This window comes from Chionomys nivalis, chromosome 21 (genome assembly GCF_950005125.1).
Source record: "Chionomys nivalis chromosome 21, mChiNiv1.1, whole genome shotgun sequence".
Lineage (NCBI taxonomy): Eukaryota > Metazoa > Chordata > Mammalia > Rodentia > Cricetidae > Chionomys > Chionomys nivalis.
Genome location: NC_080106.1, coordinates 31,425,770 through 31,442,887, shown reverse-complemented (window position 1 = coordinate 31,442,887; position 17,118 = coordinate 31,425,770). Strand labels below are relative to the sequence as shown.

Here is a 17,118-nt window from a genome sequence, read left to right as displayed (position 1 = left end):
GAGAAGTGAGGCGTGAGCATAGGGCGAAGTGAGACCAGAGAAGCGAGGGGACAAGGAGCTGAGGTGAACAGAGAAGCCACAGCTCTCTGCTCCCCCAACTTCCTTTTCTCCCTGCAGACGCTGGAAGGCTGAATCAAGACAGCTGTGAGGACCTGACTGCAGCAGCTGCCACAGGTTAGTCCCCTAGACCCTTCCACCCTCCCACCGGTTGGTCCCCATCCGCAAAGCCCACGAGCCCCTTCCCAGGTGTACAGGCTTCAGGACATCACAGGCGTCTTGAGCTAGGGATCTGCCTCCTTCTAATTCTAAAGAAACCCTTGCTTTCAGAAGTAGCTGCTGAAGTCAAGGCATGGCTGTTTTGGGGCCTAGCTTTCTGGGACCCCAGTTTCTCATCTATAAAGCCCTGTAACATGAGTCTTAGGTGACAGAGTGTGGACCGTTAGATGCTCTGCTTTGGGCTTAGTGCAGAGCCTGTGTCTGGTGAATGGGAACTGGTGAAGTTCCTGAGCAGCCTGGACACAGTGTCTCAGAGAAAGTAGACTCCCTGGTGTTTTGCTGTGGCTTTCCTTGCCCAGCTGTGGCACCAGCTCATAGTGGCATCTCTGTGGGCTGTGGTTTGCTGATCCACACTGACACATTTCTCACCCAGGCCAGAGGCAGCTAGAGGAAGCCAGAATCAGGGTCCCTTCCTGTGGTTGGCAGGGGTTTGGGGGAGCATGTATATAGGAACATTGTGCTGGGCGTGCCCTGGTGCTGCTGCTGGTGGGGTGTGTGATCTGTTCTGGGAAGGAAACAGGGGCTCCCAAGCCTCAGGCACAGATGCCTTCCTGCCCAAGGTCTTTAGTTAGAGAACCAGACCTAAGGCAGGGCCTGATTCCCACAAGTAAGGATTCTGGAAGGGGTTATTTGAGTTCTTCGGGGGAAGTAGGTCGCTTTGGCCACATTTTATACATGAGAAACTTGGAGGGTCATTGAGGCCAAGTTCTTTTTTTTTTTTTTTTTTTTTTTGGTTTTTTGAGACATGATTTCTCTGTAGTTTTGGAGCCTGTCCTGGAACAAACTCTTGTAGACCAGGCTGATCTCGAACTCACAGAGAGCTGCCTGCCTCTGCCTCCTGAGTGCTGGGATTAAAGGTGTGCGCCACTACCACCTGGCTGAGCCCAAGTTCTTAACCCAGTGTTACACAGCCTGAGCACTGGATAATGGAGCTGCTTATTAAATCCAGAGCTTTCTCAGCTCTTTCCTATGTTCACAGATATCTTAATCTCCTTGTTGACCTAAAATAGGTCTTGTCTACTTCCATTGACTCTCCAGCCACCTTTGGGAAGCTGGTGCTGGTGCTGGCTTAGAGCCTGGAGCCCAGGTTTGGGTCCTAGCTTAGCTACCAGGCTGCCACTGAACTCCAAGCAAACCCTTTGCTTTCATGGCGTGTGTTGTCTTGCAGTCTCCTGAAACCATCTGCAAAGTCAGGACATGGATTCCTGTTTCTCAGGGGGCTTCAAGTGATGAGTTAAAGGGTTGGAAACCTGATGGCCGAGGGGACAGGGTGGTGGTGCATGGGGTCCTGCTCAGCAGGGACAGGAAAGGTACCTGGAGGTTACAGTAAAGGTAGTGGTTTACCCTGGGAGTGAGGTAGAAACCGCAACTTCTGTCTGTTTGGGAGGGAGGACTTCTGCTCTGGCCTTGATTTTTAGACGCGGAGTCAGGCTGCTCCTCTCTATCTGCTTGGGAGCGGCATAGCTAAGGCCTGGATACCAAGCCTCAGGGCCCAGCCCCTTGAGGTCAAATGCTTCTGCCCACTGGGTTTCAGTTTCCCCGCTAATAGTTCTGTCAGCTGAGGTCTTCTGCACTATCAGGTCCTGGCTGTCTCACTGGAAACAGCTCATGTTGTCCCTTCCAAAGCCTCCTCGGTCTTCCCAAAGCTTGCCCCGCATCCCTTCTCTGAGATCTCAGGAAGGTAAGTGAATCATGCTATCTAGCAATCTAGCTCAATTCCTCTCTTAAAACGGGCTGATATATTAATATAGCATTAGGGAAAACTGTGGGCTGGGAATGCAGTTCAGCTTGTAGAGTGCTTTGCCTAACATTTTACAAAGCCTAGGTTTGATCCCCTGCACCACAGAAAACCAAGTGTCAGAGTGCATGCCTGTGATCTCAGAACTTGGGAAGTGGAGGCAGGAGGATACTAGGACTGAGACTAGCCTTAGCTACAAAGTGAGTTTGAGACTAGCTATGCAGTGACCCTGCCTCAAAACCCAAACCAAACCAAATCAAAACCAATTAAAAAGTATGCTTCTACATCACAAAATAAAGGGCCATGTGATGTTAAAAAAAATGTCAGACTAGAAACTATTTGTGTTTATGTAATAGACAGGGACTGATTGTTCTGTTACAGAAACTTCCTATAAAGCGATAGGTACATTGCACCCCAGTGTGCAAATGGTGAACCTGCACACGTTGGGGTGACACACACACAGTTACAACTCTTTTTTGTTTCTGGCAGCACTGGGGATGGGACCCAGGGCCTGGTTGTGCTCAGCAATGCTCTACCACTGAACAACTCCCTAGCCTGGCTGCTTGTTTTTAAGGGCAAAAGACTAGAACCGGCCAGAGCGTTTAGAATCCCTGCCCCGTTAAATGTTAGTCACAGAGGGCTGTGAGGTAAATCCTGACTCATCCCTAAGATAGCATTAGCACATGCAGTTGGAGAGGTGGCTTCCCTGGATACAGCTGTAGCAGACTCTCCCAGATGTGTTTTCAAGAGAAAGAGCGGAAGGCAGACTAGTACGGCCCAGGCGCCACTTTGTATAGTTGATGGCAGAAGTCTCATTTGTCTCCATTTGTTTAAAGAAACATCAGAAACTAGCTTGAGCAGACTCCAAGAAAGGGAGTCTCCCGCAGGCCACGGAGTAGCTGGGCTTGCAGAATGGAGGACTGCTTTGTGTTTTACAGCTTTTTGTGGTTATTTCTTTACTTGTTGTTTATATTTGAAAGATGGAAATGTCTAAGCTGTCCGGATAACTAGGAACAGAGACGTGCAAGCGTAGCGTATGGGTAAGTCTGAGGAGCCCAGATGAGGGAGGCAGAGAAGCGATGTCGTTCCTATTCAGATGTACACCTTCCGCTTTTGCACATGTAAGAAAGGCAGCTTGCTTTTGCAAGGATGGAATTACATTGTTTTACAACCTTAAAATCTTTTTATATGTATGGATGTTTTGCCTGCATACATGACTATGCACTACTGTGAGCCTGGTGTCTAGGGAGGTCAGAAGAGGGTGCTGAATCCCTCAGGACCAGAGTTACAGGTGCTCGTGAGTTGCCATGTGTCCTCTGGAAGAGCAGCCAGCGCTCTTAACTGCTTGAACTGTCTCTCCAGGCTCCGGTGTTTACAACCGTAAAGCATTATTTTTCTCCTCTAGTGGTGATGACCCCCAGGGCTTTGTGTGTACTAGGAAAGTGCTCCACCACGGAGCCACACCTTGGCCCCGGTGTGTGTCACTTTCAGAATCTCTTTCACTCAAAATGCTGTGTTGTGCATTTTTAACTTTCAAAAGAAAAAATTTAATTCATTGTGCTCTCTCAACACTGATCATCGAACCTAAGCCCCGTGGTTGCTAAGCAGTTACCACTGAGCTACGCCTCTGGTTCTCCCTTTTTAACTGTTAATTTTGGGAGAAGTTTCAAATCCACAGGTACTTGCAAAAAAATTATGCAGAAAAATTCTGTGTGTTCTTCACCCAGTTTTCTCCTATAGAGATACCTATAGTGTAATCTCTAGCTCAAGAAATTCACATTAGTGCAGTTCTCAGAGATCACTAGCTCAGTATGTGTTTGCTTACATACCAGTACAGTACAGGATCAAATTCTATGCAGTTTATCAAATGTAAACTCCTGGAGCAGTCAACAAACACAGTCACAGCACAAACTGCTCCATCCCCACGTGGGTCCTCGCCCTCCCTTGCCCGTGGCAACTACTGAGCTCATCTGTGTCTCTGTAATTATCATTTCAATCATGTTCTGCTAGTCACATCACAACATTTTGAGATTTTTTTTGTTTACTCAGTTGAATTCCTTTGTGGTATATCTAAGTATATAGTTTCTTGGGTTGTTTTGTTTTGTTTTGTTTTGTCTTTGACTGATACAGGACTCACTAGGTAGACCAGGCTGTCCCAGAACTCACAGAGATTCACCTACTTCCGCCTCAAGTGATGGGATTAATGGCATGTGCCACCATACCTGGCCAGTATATAGATTTTTAAAGAAATACATTTCTCTGAATTGCTGAGTTTTTGTGGTATGGCTGTGTTACAGTTGTACGTCGTGTGTATGAGTGGGGTGCACACATGCCATTGAAATGTCGATGTCAAAGGACAATGCCATGGATTTTGTTCTCTCCAACCTTTACTTGGGTTGCAGGCTCTGAATTCATGTCATCAGGCTTTTATGGCAAGTGCCCTTACCCACTGAGCCATCTTGCTGGAGCCAATTATTTTTATGAAAGATTTTCATTTCTTTCTGTGTGTAAGAGTTTGCCTATGCATGCACACAGAGGCCAAAAAAGATGGGGGGCATCCTGCATCCTTTTTAACTGTTCCTCTTAGGCAGAGCCTCTTGAACCTGACATTTATGCCTCGGTTAGGCTGGAAACCAGCAAATCCCAGATATCTCCCTGCCTCTCTCCACTTGGCACTGGGGTACAGGTGCTTGTGGGGAACAGTGGCTTGTTACATGGGAGCTGGGATCTGGATCCCAGGCCTCCTGATTGTAGGGCAAACAGCCTTAACTGTGCAGCCATCTTTCCATCTGCAAGCTAACTCCTTCCTTCCTTCCTTCCTTCCTTCCTTCCTTCCTTCCTTCCTTCCTTCCTTCCTCTCTCCTTTCCTCCTTCCGTTCTTCCTTCCTTTCTTCCTTTCTTCTTTTCTTCCTTTCTTTCCCTTTCTCTCTTTTTCTTTTTGTAGTACTGAATATTGAATCCATGGCCTGCCTCACATATGCTAGGCAAATGTTCCACCACTGAGCAATATTCTGCGGTTCTTTTATTTTTGTAATCTTTAGAATTTTATTTATTTGTTTTTTAAAAAAATATTTATTTATTTATTATGCATACAATATTCTGTCTGTGTGTATATCTGCAGGCCAGAAGAGGGCACCAGACCTCATTACAGATGGTTGTGAGCCACCATGTGGTTGCTGGGAATTGAACTCAGGACCTTTGGAAGAGCAGGCAACGCTCTTAACTGCTGAGCCATCTCTCCAGCCCTTTATTTGTTTTTTTGAGACAGGGTTTCTCTGCAGCTTTGGAGCCTGTCCTGGAGCTAGCTCTTGTAACCCAGGCTGGCCTCGAACTCACAGAGATCTGCCTGCCTCTGCCTCCCAAGTGCTAGGATTAAAGGCGTGCACCACCACTGCCCGGCTGGAATTTATTTTATTTATTGTCTTTGGGTTTCTGTTGCTGTGACAAAACCTCATGACCAAAAGCAACCTGAGGAGGAAAGGGTTTATTTCAGCTTACAGTTTACAGTCTATCATGAAGGGAAATTAGGGCAGGGTCTCAAGACAGGAACCAGGAAGCAGGAACTGAAACAGAGGTATGGAGAAATGTTTCTTTCTGGCTTGTTCTTCATGGCTTGCTCAGCCTGATTTCTTTCTTTCTTTTTAAACTTAAAAAGAATTAAGTGTATTGATGCTTTGCTCACGTGTATATTCAGCTTGTATGTGCCTGATGCTGAGGGAGGCCAGAAGAGGGTGTTAGATTCCCTCGAACTGAAATTACAGGTGGTTGTTAGCCACCATGTGGGTTCTGGGAATTGAACCCACCCAGGTCCTCTGGAAGAACACTCGGTACTCTTAACTGCTGAGCTGTATCTCCAGCCCTTAGCCTGCTTTCCTATAGCACCTAGGACCACCAACCCTGAGGTGGCACCGCCCACAGGGAGCCGGAAACTCTCACATCCATCAGCAAAGGAAACGCCACGCAGGTCAGTCTGGCAGGATGATTTTCTCAGTTGAGGTTCCTTCTTCCCAAAAGACTCTAGCCAGCACATGAATTAATTATCACGTTGCACAAAAAGTGTACATACACGTGGACATGTGTGTGGCTTTATTTTTTAACATTTATTTATTTTATATGTGTGTTTGTGTATGCACGCAAGAGCTCGTGCTCGTACTCCTCCACAGCATGTATGCGAGGTCAAGGCATAACCTTTGGGAGTGGGCTTTCTTCTTCCACCATGCACTCTGCAGAAGGAATTCAGGCCTGCGCAAAATGCTGTGTAGTTGTTTTTTGTTTTGTTTTGCTTTGCTGTCAACTTGACGTAAGTTAGAAGCATTTTAGGAAGAGGAAATGCCTGTTGAAGAATTGTCTCCATCACACTGCCCCGTGGGGCACTGGCTTGACTATCGATGAGAGGGGAGGCCCAGAGTGGGTGGTGCCCCTGTCGGGCAGGTGGTCCTGGGTTCTATGAGAAAGCAGGCTGGAAAGTCACGAGGAGCAAGTCAGTAGGCACGTTCCTTCATGGCTTCTGCTCCAGCTCCTGCCCTGACTTCCCTTCCCGGTGGAATGTGAGCTGTAAGCTGAAATGCCCCCAACCAGATGCTTTTGGTCATGATGTTTATCACGCAGCCAGCGCTCTTACCATCTGAGCATCTCACTGGCCCTATTTTTTTTTTTAAATTCTTTCCTTAATAGCTTTAATTAATTCCTGAAGTAATTTAAGGAGAAGTAAGTCCCACTGATCAGGTTAGGCACATTCTAAACAGACGATCCCAGAAATAGACTGTGTACACTGTGTATAATGGCATGAAGGATTGATCGCTTTGCTTAGTTTGGCTAAACTGTTTTTCTTTCCGAATTTCCATCCTTTGGGGCTCATGTTTGCATTCTTCTGAATGAAGTCACAACGCAGATATACAGTTTGGGAAGCATCAAGGTCTGATGCTATCATGTGTCAAAAGCAGGAAGCAGCACAGGTGGCCTCCAGTCATGGCTGTCTTCATCCTGTTTGCTTGGCAAAAGGACCAAGCAAAATTCTTCAGATTCATTCAGACACATGGAATTTTTGCCGTATTGTTTTATTCTTCATTCAAGATTTTTATCAGGGCTGGAGAGATGGTTAAGAGGTTAAGAACACTGACTATTCTTTCAGAGGTCCTGAGTTCACTTCCCAGAAACCACATGGGTAGCTCACAACCGTCTATAATAAGATCTGGTGCCCTCTTCTGGTCTGCAAGGATACATGCAGGCAGAATACTATATACATAATAAAAAACCTTTTTTAAAAAAATTGTTTTTATTGAGCTTTATATTTATCTCTGCTCCCCTTCCTGCCTCCCCCTCCCCTTCTACTCTCTCCTATGGTCCCCGTGCTCCCAATTTACTCAGGAGATCTTATCTTTTTCTACATCCCATGTAGATTAGATACATGTATGTCTCTGAGTGTCTTCTTTGTTGTCTGGGTTCTCTGGGATTGTGAATTGTAGGCTGGTTTTTCTTTGCTTTATGTCTAAATGCCACTTACGAGACAGTACATATGTTTGTCTTTCTGAGTCTGGGTTACCTCACTCAATATGATGTTTTCTACATCCATCCATTTGCCCACAAATTTCAAAATGTCATCATTTGTCCTCGCCGTGTAGTACTTCATTGTATAAATGTACAGCATCTTCTTTATCCCTCATAAATAAATCTTTTAAGAAAAGATTTTTATATCAAATAGATTCTTGGCTTAAATGAATGATGTTACCATATCACTAAAAAAGTGGTAAAGCCAGGCATGGTAACCACGCCTTTAATCCCAGCATTCCTGAGGCAGAGGCAGGGGGCTCTCTGTGAGTTCGAGGCCAGCCTGGTCTACACCATGAGTTCCAGGACAACCAGAGCTACATTGTGAGACCCTGTATCAAAAACAAAACAAATTTACTTTTACATTTATTCATCTATCTATCTATCTATCTATCTATCTATCTATCTATCTATCTATCTATCTATCTATCATCCTCCCTCCTATCCATATTCAATAAGGCAGGGGCTCTCAATCAAACCCAGAGCTAACCAATGTGGTTAATCTAGGCAGCATGCTCTGGGGATCCCCTGTCCTTTGTGGCTGGAATAACAGATGATCACTTTGCTCACCCAGTATTTACATGGGTTTTGGGGATCCAAACTCAGTCCTCTTATTTCTATGGCAAGGGCTTACCCACTAGGCTTTTTCCTCCCTACCCATTGGGCTATCTCCCTGACTAAATCCTTGTGTTTAGCTTCATCTTCCATGCCCCTCTTCAGAGGCCCCTGATGCCTCCCATTCTCAAGTGCTTCCAAGGCCATGAGCCTTGAACTAGCTGCTGTCTCCTTGCTCCCATATCTCACCCATGAGCCCCTCCTCTGCCCATTGCAATAATGGACAAATTGATTTCCCAGGCAGCCACTTATTCGGGGTCACTAGAAAGTTTCAGCTGTCATCCTCCTCCCCATTTTCTGTCTTGTAGCTTTGTGCTTATCTTTGTTTGTTTTTCCAGACAAGGGTTTCTCTGAGTAGCCCTGGCTGTCCTGGAATTCTTTATAGACCAGGCTGGCCTCAAACTCAGAGATTTGCCTGCCTCTGCCTCCGAGTACTGGGATTAAAGGTGTGTATCATCATGCCTTTTGCTTTGAGCTTATCTCATCTGTTTAGTCTCCTTTTGGAAGGGTTTTTGGGGTAGACATAATCTTACTGTATTTAGGTAGAAGTTCATTCATCTATTCCCCTCTTTTCCTTAGGTGCTGGGGATTGAACCAGAGCCTTGGACTCACTCAGCAAGGTTCGTCAACATGGAGAGATACTTGGGAAAGGATGTGGGAAGATCCCTATCGTACAGTTAGTGACAGGATGGGTCAGGATTATGCCTTGCTTGCTTTTAGCAGTACCCCACCCCCACCCACTGAGGCTGGGGAACCCCCAGGGAGACTCTCAGGTTGAGCAGCTAATGGTAGCTATACTCAGTGGGTCAAACTTTCTGGAGTCAGGGACACTTGGCTTTAGCGATCTTCAAGCAAAGACAGAGTCTTTGTCCTCAGCCTGGGTTTCCTTACCTGAATACAGGAGTTGGAGAAGCAGCGAAGAAGCTGACGATCCTGGGTTAGAGATGTAGTTTGGTTGGCAGAGTGCTTGCTTGGCTTACATGGGACCTGTGTTTAATCCTCAGTACTGTTAGGTACTGTGATGAGCTATGCAATCTCTCTCAGCTATATAGCATGTTTGAGGCCAGCCTGGGCTACAGAAGATCCTATCTCAACAACAGCAACAACAACAAAGAAGAAAAATGAGAAGGAGGAGGAGGAAAAGGAGAAGAAGAAAAGAAGAAAGCCAGGGGTGGGGGGTATTTACAGAAATATCTAGAAGGTAGCGGTACTGACCGTGGTCTCCCCTCTCCAAGGCCAAGAGGATCCCAGCAGAGGACATGAATGCACACATGTCCCTTTTCATCTGCCTGTGCCTTCTGGCTGCTCAAAGTATCCCAGCAGGTAGGTGATGACCTCCTGGGGGAGGAGTGCCCAGAAGCTAGCTCAAGGCCTGAGTCCCACTATCCACAGAAACAATATCAGAGCTACTGACCTTGATGAAACACCTGGAGCGGCCCAGAGGCCGGACCTCGTCTTCCAGAGTGAAGTGAGTCTGCCATACACACATTCAGCTAGTGGTGACTGAGTACCCACTGTGTGAGTACCCACTCGCTGTGTGCCTGGTACCAGGGCCTGGAGTTTTAGCAAAGGCTTGCCTCAGCCCTTCCAGAGTTTATTGAGGCCCCTTGATGAAGTCTTACCAGTCAAATAGGTCCTTGCATTTGCCAGGTAGGGACTCTAAGACTTGGGCTGGGGACGTGGGTTACACAGGGCAGGTTGCGGGCAGGGAGTAGAGATGGAATGTGGGAGGGCTGGGTGGGGGTGGAAGTCCCCACCCCCAGGCTGTCTCCAGCTCCTCCCCCGCTGCCACCCAGTCCCAGGTATATCCATCAGCTAGAGCAGATGCTGCTCAACGCCAGCTTCTGCGGGCGCAACCTGACACTGCAGACAGACGCCATCCAGTCTCTGGTCTTCAAGCTGGGTTGCAGCTTTCCTGGCCTCTCCCTGTCCAGTGCCACCCTGCCAAATGTCCCCCAGGTCAGAGGCAGCCAGGGAAGTCCTGCAGGGGCTTACGGTCAAGATCTTCCCCCACGGCCTGGGCCCCCAGTCCCCTGTTCATGCTCTGTCCAGATCTGCTGGGACTTGCCTCTTCTGCTTTGCTGTCCGGAGAGCAGAAAGAGGAGGTACCCCAGGAGCCCCCCGCCCCCCCAAGGTCAGGCTCTTCATCCTGATTTTGCTTGGAGGCAGGTGGAGGGCCAGTCCCTGGGGCTGGTAGGACTCTGGTGTTCACGGGGCCAGATGCGTGGTTGGTGCTGCAGTGGTTCTGTTCTCGGGGAATGCAGACGGGTGGGGAAGTCTGGGAGGAGAGGGTGCTGTCTAAAAGTGGGGCTCAGGTGAGGTCTGGAAATGTTTAATGGGGCGGGAGCCCAAAGGTGTTGGGATTGCATCTGTGGTCTCTGATCAGTAGGCCTCAGTCCATCTGCTGCCATTCACAGGCCTGGGCCCCACATGGCATGCAATTTCCTGCTGAGCTGACCAAGGATGCCTGTGTGGCCTCCCAGCCTGCCGGGCTCCGACTCATCTGCATCTACTTCTTCACAGCACAGCTCTTCCAGGTAAGCAGAAGGTGGCCAAGGACGACTCTGTGTCACAGGTTGGCCCGTCACTGTGCAACTGTAGGTGGTCACTGCCACTCTGGGACCCCCTTTCCCTACCTGCTTTAGGGAGAGACAAAAGCTACTTAAACAAAGAAGAATGGGTTTTGAGGGTGGAGTCCATCGTGGTGGGCAGGAGTGCACAGGCCTAACCTATTCCAGAAGATCCCTCACTAGCCTGCCCAGAGGCTTGACTCAAGACAAACTGAGGTCTTTTCAAATATAATATATAGTTGCCCTCCCAGGGAGGTAGGCTTGCAGTCTGCAAGTGAGACCCAAGACCTTAGTGCATCAATGTCTGTGCTGAGACGGGAGACAGATAGAAGGGAAGAGGGCTGGGATGAGAATTCTGATCTCACATAGGATCTCTCTGACCCCCCTCCCGCCCCCGCACTTAATCCCTTTTCTATGGCCTTTCCAGGATGACAGCAACTCATCCCTGCTCAATAACTATGTCTTGGGGGCCCAGCTGGATCACAGGGCTGTGAACAACCTTCAGAATCCAGTCAACATCAGCTTCTGGCACAACCGAAGTCTGGTACTATTGGGCCCAGCCTCTCAAGCTTTCCTGTCAGCCCTGGTTTGGCCAAACTGAAACTGTGGCACCATATGGGAAACAACTTTAAATCTGTTCTTTGCAAATTTAAAGAAATGAGAAGGAATTTCGTCATGATTTGCTTTCAGTGGCTAGAGCTAGAGAGTCAGCTTAAGCACTAAAGGGGATGTATACGTCCCTATCAATATACGTCCCTGTCAATGGAATGCCCAGGGGAGTTCCGCCTTCAGGGATGGCTGGATCCAGGCATGGACATAAAACTGTTAGAGCTCAGTCTTCTCTAGTCTCAGCCATGTTTTCCCGCCTTGGCTTTCATTCCTATGGTAAGATGGGATGGATGCTGAAGATTCCGGGTTCACATCCATTCTTCTAGGAAGGTTCTTCCCCACCAGTACAAACCAGGGCTCCAAAAGGTTTGACTGACTAGTGTGTCTGTGGCTGAACCAGGCGGTGTCCAGGATGAGATGTGCGGATTTGCTAGGCTGGGTCACATGGGGTGGGAGTAGCACTGGTGCTGATCATGGAACAGAAAAGTGTAGCTGTGAGGAACATGTCCTCCTCCTCCTCTTCCTGCTGCTGCTGCTGCTTCTGGGTCCCTGTCTGCCCCGTGAAGAACCAAAGTGTTATTTTCTGGATCCGCCTGCCTCAGTCTGGGCAGGAAGGCTGGCATTGCCAACTTCACAGCAACCTTCCCTTTCACCTTCAGAGCTTTACCATTGTCTTTCCCTTTGGAATGAGTGTCCAGTTCCACTTCCATTCAATCCCTGCATCCCTAAGGCCTCCCTTCCCTCTGTCCCTCCTCTTCTGCTTTCCATAGTGTGTCTGTGTCACACCCCTTACGTCCATCCTAGGGCTTGGCTGCCAATGAGTCTCCCATCATCATGGGTCTGGGAGGAGGTAGCAAACAGTGGTTTGTAGATCTGCCACAGGAAGAGCCAGCACTGCCCGCCCCCGCTCCGAATGCCGAATGGCCTTTTTCTTCTGCCAGCCTTGGGACTTGGATATGTATAGTCCATTTCACAGATAAATAAACTGAGGTTCAGAGAGGCTTGCCTGTTAGTCCAGGACACTGAGAACTCACGGTGAAGGTGGGTGGGGCTTGTATCTAGGATTGTTAAAGCCCAGTCAGCACCCACAAAATGTTGACGGGGTGCAGTTGAATCTCTCTTGGGCCCCAGGACCCCAGCCCCTCATATGGGATCTCATCCTGCACCCCTAGACTGATCCCCGCGTCTCATTTCAGGAAGGGTACACTGTGACCTGTGTTTTCTGGAAGGAGGGAGCCGGCCAGCACAGCTGGGGGGCCTGGAGCCCCGAGGGCTGCTATACAGAGCAGCCTTCACCCTCTCAGGTCCTCTGTCGCTGCAACCACCTCACCTACTTCGCAGTTCTCATGGTATGCCGCCATTCGCCACGAGCGAGGGGGACAGGAGCTGCAGGAGCCCCTGGTGGGTGGGTACAGGAGTAAGGTCAGCCCTACCCTCCCAGGCTTGAGTCACACAAGTCAGCTTAGGTCCAGGCTTGGTGGGCGCCCCAGCTGAGTGTATGGGCTGGGATAAGTGTGCTTTCGGGAGGTGGTGGGTGACAAAAGCCACAGTGCAGGCTATGGCTTCATTCAAGGCAGGGCTGGGCTGTGGGGAAGGGACTTGGAACTGAGGTCTGGGAGACTTCTCTGGCGGAGCCCAGAGAGAGCTGGGCATTTCCACGCTTCAGGCCCTCGGCCCCTTTTGCCCTATAGCAGCTCTCTGGAGACCCAGTGCCCGCTGAGCTACGGGTGCCTCTTGAGTACATCTCCTTGGTGGGTTGCAGCATCTCTGTCGTGGCCGCGCTGCTCACCATACTACTGTATGCCCACTCCAGGTAATCCTCGCCCTGCTCAGCCCACCTACTTCCGCTGCGCACCTTCCTTCGTGCCCCAGCTTCCTGGGGTAGGCGGGGCTACTCAGAGGGAAGGGCCGCAGGACGTAAGCCATCCTAACAGCATGGCAGCTATTGGCTCTCTCCCCATTAACTTCAATTTCCCCATCATTGTGCTTCTGTGAGCCAGGCCCTGGCGCCGACTGGGCAATGTTCTACCACGCAGGAAGCAAAGTGACTCTGTCACACGCATCCACATGAACCTGCACGGCTCTGTTCTGCTCCTGAACGTCACTTTCCTTCTGAGCTCCCAGATGGCCCTGCCCACAGTGCCCAGGTCAGTGTGTACGGTGCTGGCCGCCACCCTCCACTATGCGCTGCTCAGCTGCCTTACCTGGATGGCCATCGAAGGCTTCAACCTCTACCTTCTCCTGGGGCGTGTCTACAATGTCTACATCCACCGATACTTGCTCAAGCTCTGCGTGCTGGGCTGGGGTAAGGGGCATCTATCTAACTTGCCTCTGAGTCTTCCAGAGTACAGGGTGCTAACCCCAAGTCCCCCTGCCTGTCACGGCAACCGCTGTGTGACCATGAGCCTCCATCTCTGTCAACCCTCAACGCCATTTTCAATACTACCAAGTGCTCACTACAGTCTCTAACTCCATCTCCATCAATGACATCACTTCTACAGCCAACTCCACCCCCAGCAGCACCATTGCCCCTGTGTGTCCTCATCTCCGGGTCTGCTTCTGTTTCCAATACTGTCGTTTCTACTATTGTGACTTCATCACCTCCACTCTGCACTGCCATCACCCCCAGTCCCCTGTCCCCACCATCACTCCCACCATGTCCCTGCCCACACCTGCCTTTACTTCCGTTTCCAGCACCCCATCTCCTTCATCCTCATCACCTTCCTCACCTTCACTGTACCCCTCCACCCTCCCCTTATCTTCTTTACCGCAGCGGTACCATCCCAGACATCTCCATGACCTCAATAACCTCTTGTTATGGTCTCTATTTCCTCTCAAGTTCCCCGGCCACCCCCACCTCCTGTCAGCTCCCTGCCACCTCCCAGGTGACCGCCACCACTGCTGCCACTCAGTCCTGGAACCTCACTGATACCATCTTGGAGATGAGCCTCTTCCAAGACCACTAAACTGGCTCCGAAGCCGGATCTTGTGTGGGGCCACAGCTCAGCATAGTGGCATGCTCCCGCCCCCGTCCCCCCAGTCAGCAGGCCCAAGGACCAGAGCCAGCTCATCTTGGGGCTTCCTGTCTTTGTCTCGTCCTCCAGGCTTCCCAGCCCTCTTGGTGCTGCTGCTTCTGGTGATAAAGAGCTCAGTGTATGGGCTCCACGTGATCTCTTTCTCCCAAAGCCAGGAAAATGGCACAAACTTCCAGAATGTGTCCATGTGAGTGCCTGGTGAGGTAGAGGGGCCGTGCGGGCCTGGGATCTCTAAGGTGACGTAATGGCTGAGGGGCAAAGAGCCATGATTTAGACACAGCGGGGATTCCAATGGGAGGGTCTTCCTGCCTCAGTTAACATATGATAATGTCCAAAGGCCTGCCTTCCATGTGGGTCTATGTTCTGTTGATAATTAATACTAATCCATACAGTGTCTGTCTGTCTATCTATCTATCTATCTATCTATCTATCTATCTATCTATCTATCATCTATCTATCTATCTATCTATCTATCTATCTATCTATCTATCTATCTACCATCTACTTTTCTATCTACCTTTTATCTACCCACCTTCATCTGTCTGCATCTCTAAACTGAAATGACTCTCCAAACGCAGCCTGGTCATACAGCAGGGATGCTGGAGTAGTGAACAGTGGTGAAGCCTCGTGCTAGAATATTCTGTAGCAGAATAAAAAAAAAAAAGAATATTCTGTAGCAGTAAAAGCGAAGGATGCATAATGCTGCTTACCCACGTGCATGACTCTTGCAAATGATATTCAAGGACACCGTGACTCCAGCATCAGGACCCCAGGAGGGGATATCTAGATACGTGATTGTGATAGGAACCCAGACTCAGGTCCCAGACCAAGGGGCTTCAAGTTCAGCCCTTGCCCCAACCAGCGTGTGCTCCTGAGCAGAAGTCTTAACTGTAGGATGGAGATGGTTAGGTGGCTGCTCCTGGTCTGTCGTGAGGATTGCCTGGGATCACCCGTGCTGACCATGGGGCATGCTCTAACTGAAGCAAAGATTAGCACCTCTTTTGAAGTGTCCTAGGCCTCTTGGAGGGCCTAGGCCCAGGTCAGGGCCCAGCAGGCACCTTCAGGTTTAGTGTCCTCTGTGGGATTTCCCTACTGCTCTTCTGCTCCTCAGCTCTTTCATGCTAGAGAACTCTACCCAACAAACAGTGGGGTGGTGCTTCATGTACTGCATAGCTCTAGGTGGGGAAGCATCTAGGGAGCTGTGTCCCATTACACAGAGATGGTGGCAAGAAGTGGCGGTGGTGGGTGGAGTGGAAGAGGAAGCTTCTAGAATGAGAGCCCAGACCAGTGATCTACAAGACATTGATCAGGTTGGCATGGAGGAGGTGGGGCAGCAGGATGAGGGAAGGAGACTCAGGAAGTGGATGGAGGTGTCGGATGATCGCGTCATGGTGGCTGATGGGAAGACTGGGCTCAGGGTTTTGGCATATGAACTATCAGGCAAGTTACAATCCCTGGAACAGCAAGACCAGGCAGGGGTAGAATTGGCTCCAAGGCTCAGGTGCACTTGGCATCCTGCAGGTCTTGGGGTTCTGCTAATCCTGACCTTTCCCCCTTTCCTGCAGGTGCTGGGTGCGCAGTCCTGTGGTACACAGTGTCCTGGTCATGGGGTACAGTGGCCTCACATCTCTGTTTAACTTGCTGGTGCTGGCCTGGGCTCTGAGGATTTTGTGCAGGATACGGGCACCGGATAAGGTGCTGAGCTCCTGGGCCTACCGGGACACCGTCATGGTGCTGGGCCTCACGGTGCTCCTGGGCACCACCTGGACCCTGGCCTTCTTCTCCTTTGGTGTCTTCCTGTTGCCGCAGATCTTCCTCTTCACCATCTTCAACTCGCTCTATGGTAGGGCTGCAGGAGCTCACAGGGTAGCAGGCACTGGGAGGGGGCTCGTCACTGAGGGTCTCTAGATCAAGGGGTGGATGATGGCTGAGTCCACAGCTCCATTTAAGCTGATCTGGGGACTTATCTGCCCAGAGGAGAGGGTTGCCTTTGAACTGCACGACCTCTGGGTCGGTCCCTTTATTCCCCAACGACAGGAGGTTGTTGGTTCTGGTGCCGTTCTCACTGAATCAGCCTGTCTTGCAGGTTTCTTCCTCTTCCTGTGGTTCTGTTCACAAAGGCGTCACTCAGCCACCGAAGCCAAGGCAGAGATGGAGGCAATCAGCTCCTCCCAGACGACACATTAACCCAGCTCCCGGCCTGCAGATCCCGGCCTCTCCTGCTTCCAGCAGCCCACGGCCTTGGCTCATCGTGGGACGGTGGTGGGCAGGTTGTGGAACACCAGAGTCCACTGTACCCTCAAGGGATCCCTTTCACCTCCCAGAATTACCTAGGGCAGAAGGCAGCGCGTCCTGGTCCTTCATGCCTGGGTGCAACTCCATTGGCCAGGCTATGGTCTGCAAGCTGGGAGGTTACACCAGACTGGATCACACCTTGCACCCTGCTCAGCACTTCCAGATACAGCATTGTGGCCTGTTTCTGGGGTCATTCTTCCTTTTGCCAGTCCCAACTGATGATGACTTCAAGTTTCCATCTTTCCAAAGGTCAAGAAATTCAGCCCTTCTCTCTCCTTAACCCACACAGCCAAGACCAGGCCTCTGTGTATTTCCCTGAAGCAGAGCCCGCTGGGCTTGAGGGATCTAGCTGCTAGCCCACTGTGTAGGACTGGATTCTCCTGGTGGGCGTGAGGGTGTGTGTTCAAAATCTACAAACTCTGCCCACAATGGG

The 17,118-nt window shown here is 50.0% G+C and overlaps 1 protein-coding gene across 1 annotated transcript; it reads left to right on the top strand.

Annotated features, from left to right (window-relative positions):
• The first annotated feature begins 1,864 nt into the window (after positions 1-1,864).
• Positions 1,865-16,636, top strand: Adgrg5 (adhesion G protein-coupled receptor G5). Its single transcript, XM_057754143.1, has 13 exons — positions 1,865-1,957; positions 8,756-8,796; positions 9,412-9,499; positions 9,569-9,644; positions 9,979-10,135; positions 10,594-10,713; positions 11,174-11,290; positions 12,552-12,704; positions 13,047-13,168; positions 13,392-13,660; positions 14,460-14,577; positions 15,956-16,233; positions 16,477-16,636. The coding sequence occupies exons 3-13, from the start codon at positions 9,436-9,438 to the stop codon at positions 16,575-16,577; spliced, it is 1,575 nt and encodes a 524-aa protein (XP_057610126.1). The 5' UTR covers positions 1,865-1,957; positions 8,756-8,796; positions 9,412-9,435; the 3' UTR covers positions 16,578-16,636.
• Positions 16,637-17,118: the final 482 nt, after the last annotated feature.

What these genes read in the sequence shown, in the direction of transcription:
- Adgrg5 (XM_057754143.1), top strand. Translation starts at nt 9,436, where the DNA reads ATGAATGCACACATGTCCCTTTTCATCTGCCTGTGCCTTCTGGCTGCT. An exon ending in ACCTCGTCTTCCAGAGTGAA is followed by an intron (nt 9,645 to 9,978) that starts GTGAGTCTGCCA and finishes ACCCAGTCCCAG; the next exon opens with GTATATCCATCAGCTAGAGC. An exon ending in CATCTTCAACTCGCTCTATG is followed by an intron (nt 16,234 to 16,476) that starts GTAGGGCTGCAG and finishes CCTGTCTTGCAG; the next exon opens with GTTTCTTCCTCTTCCTGTGG.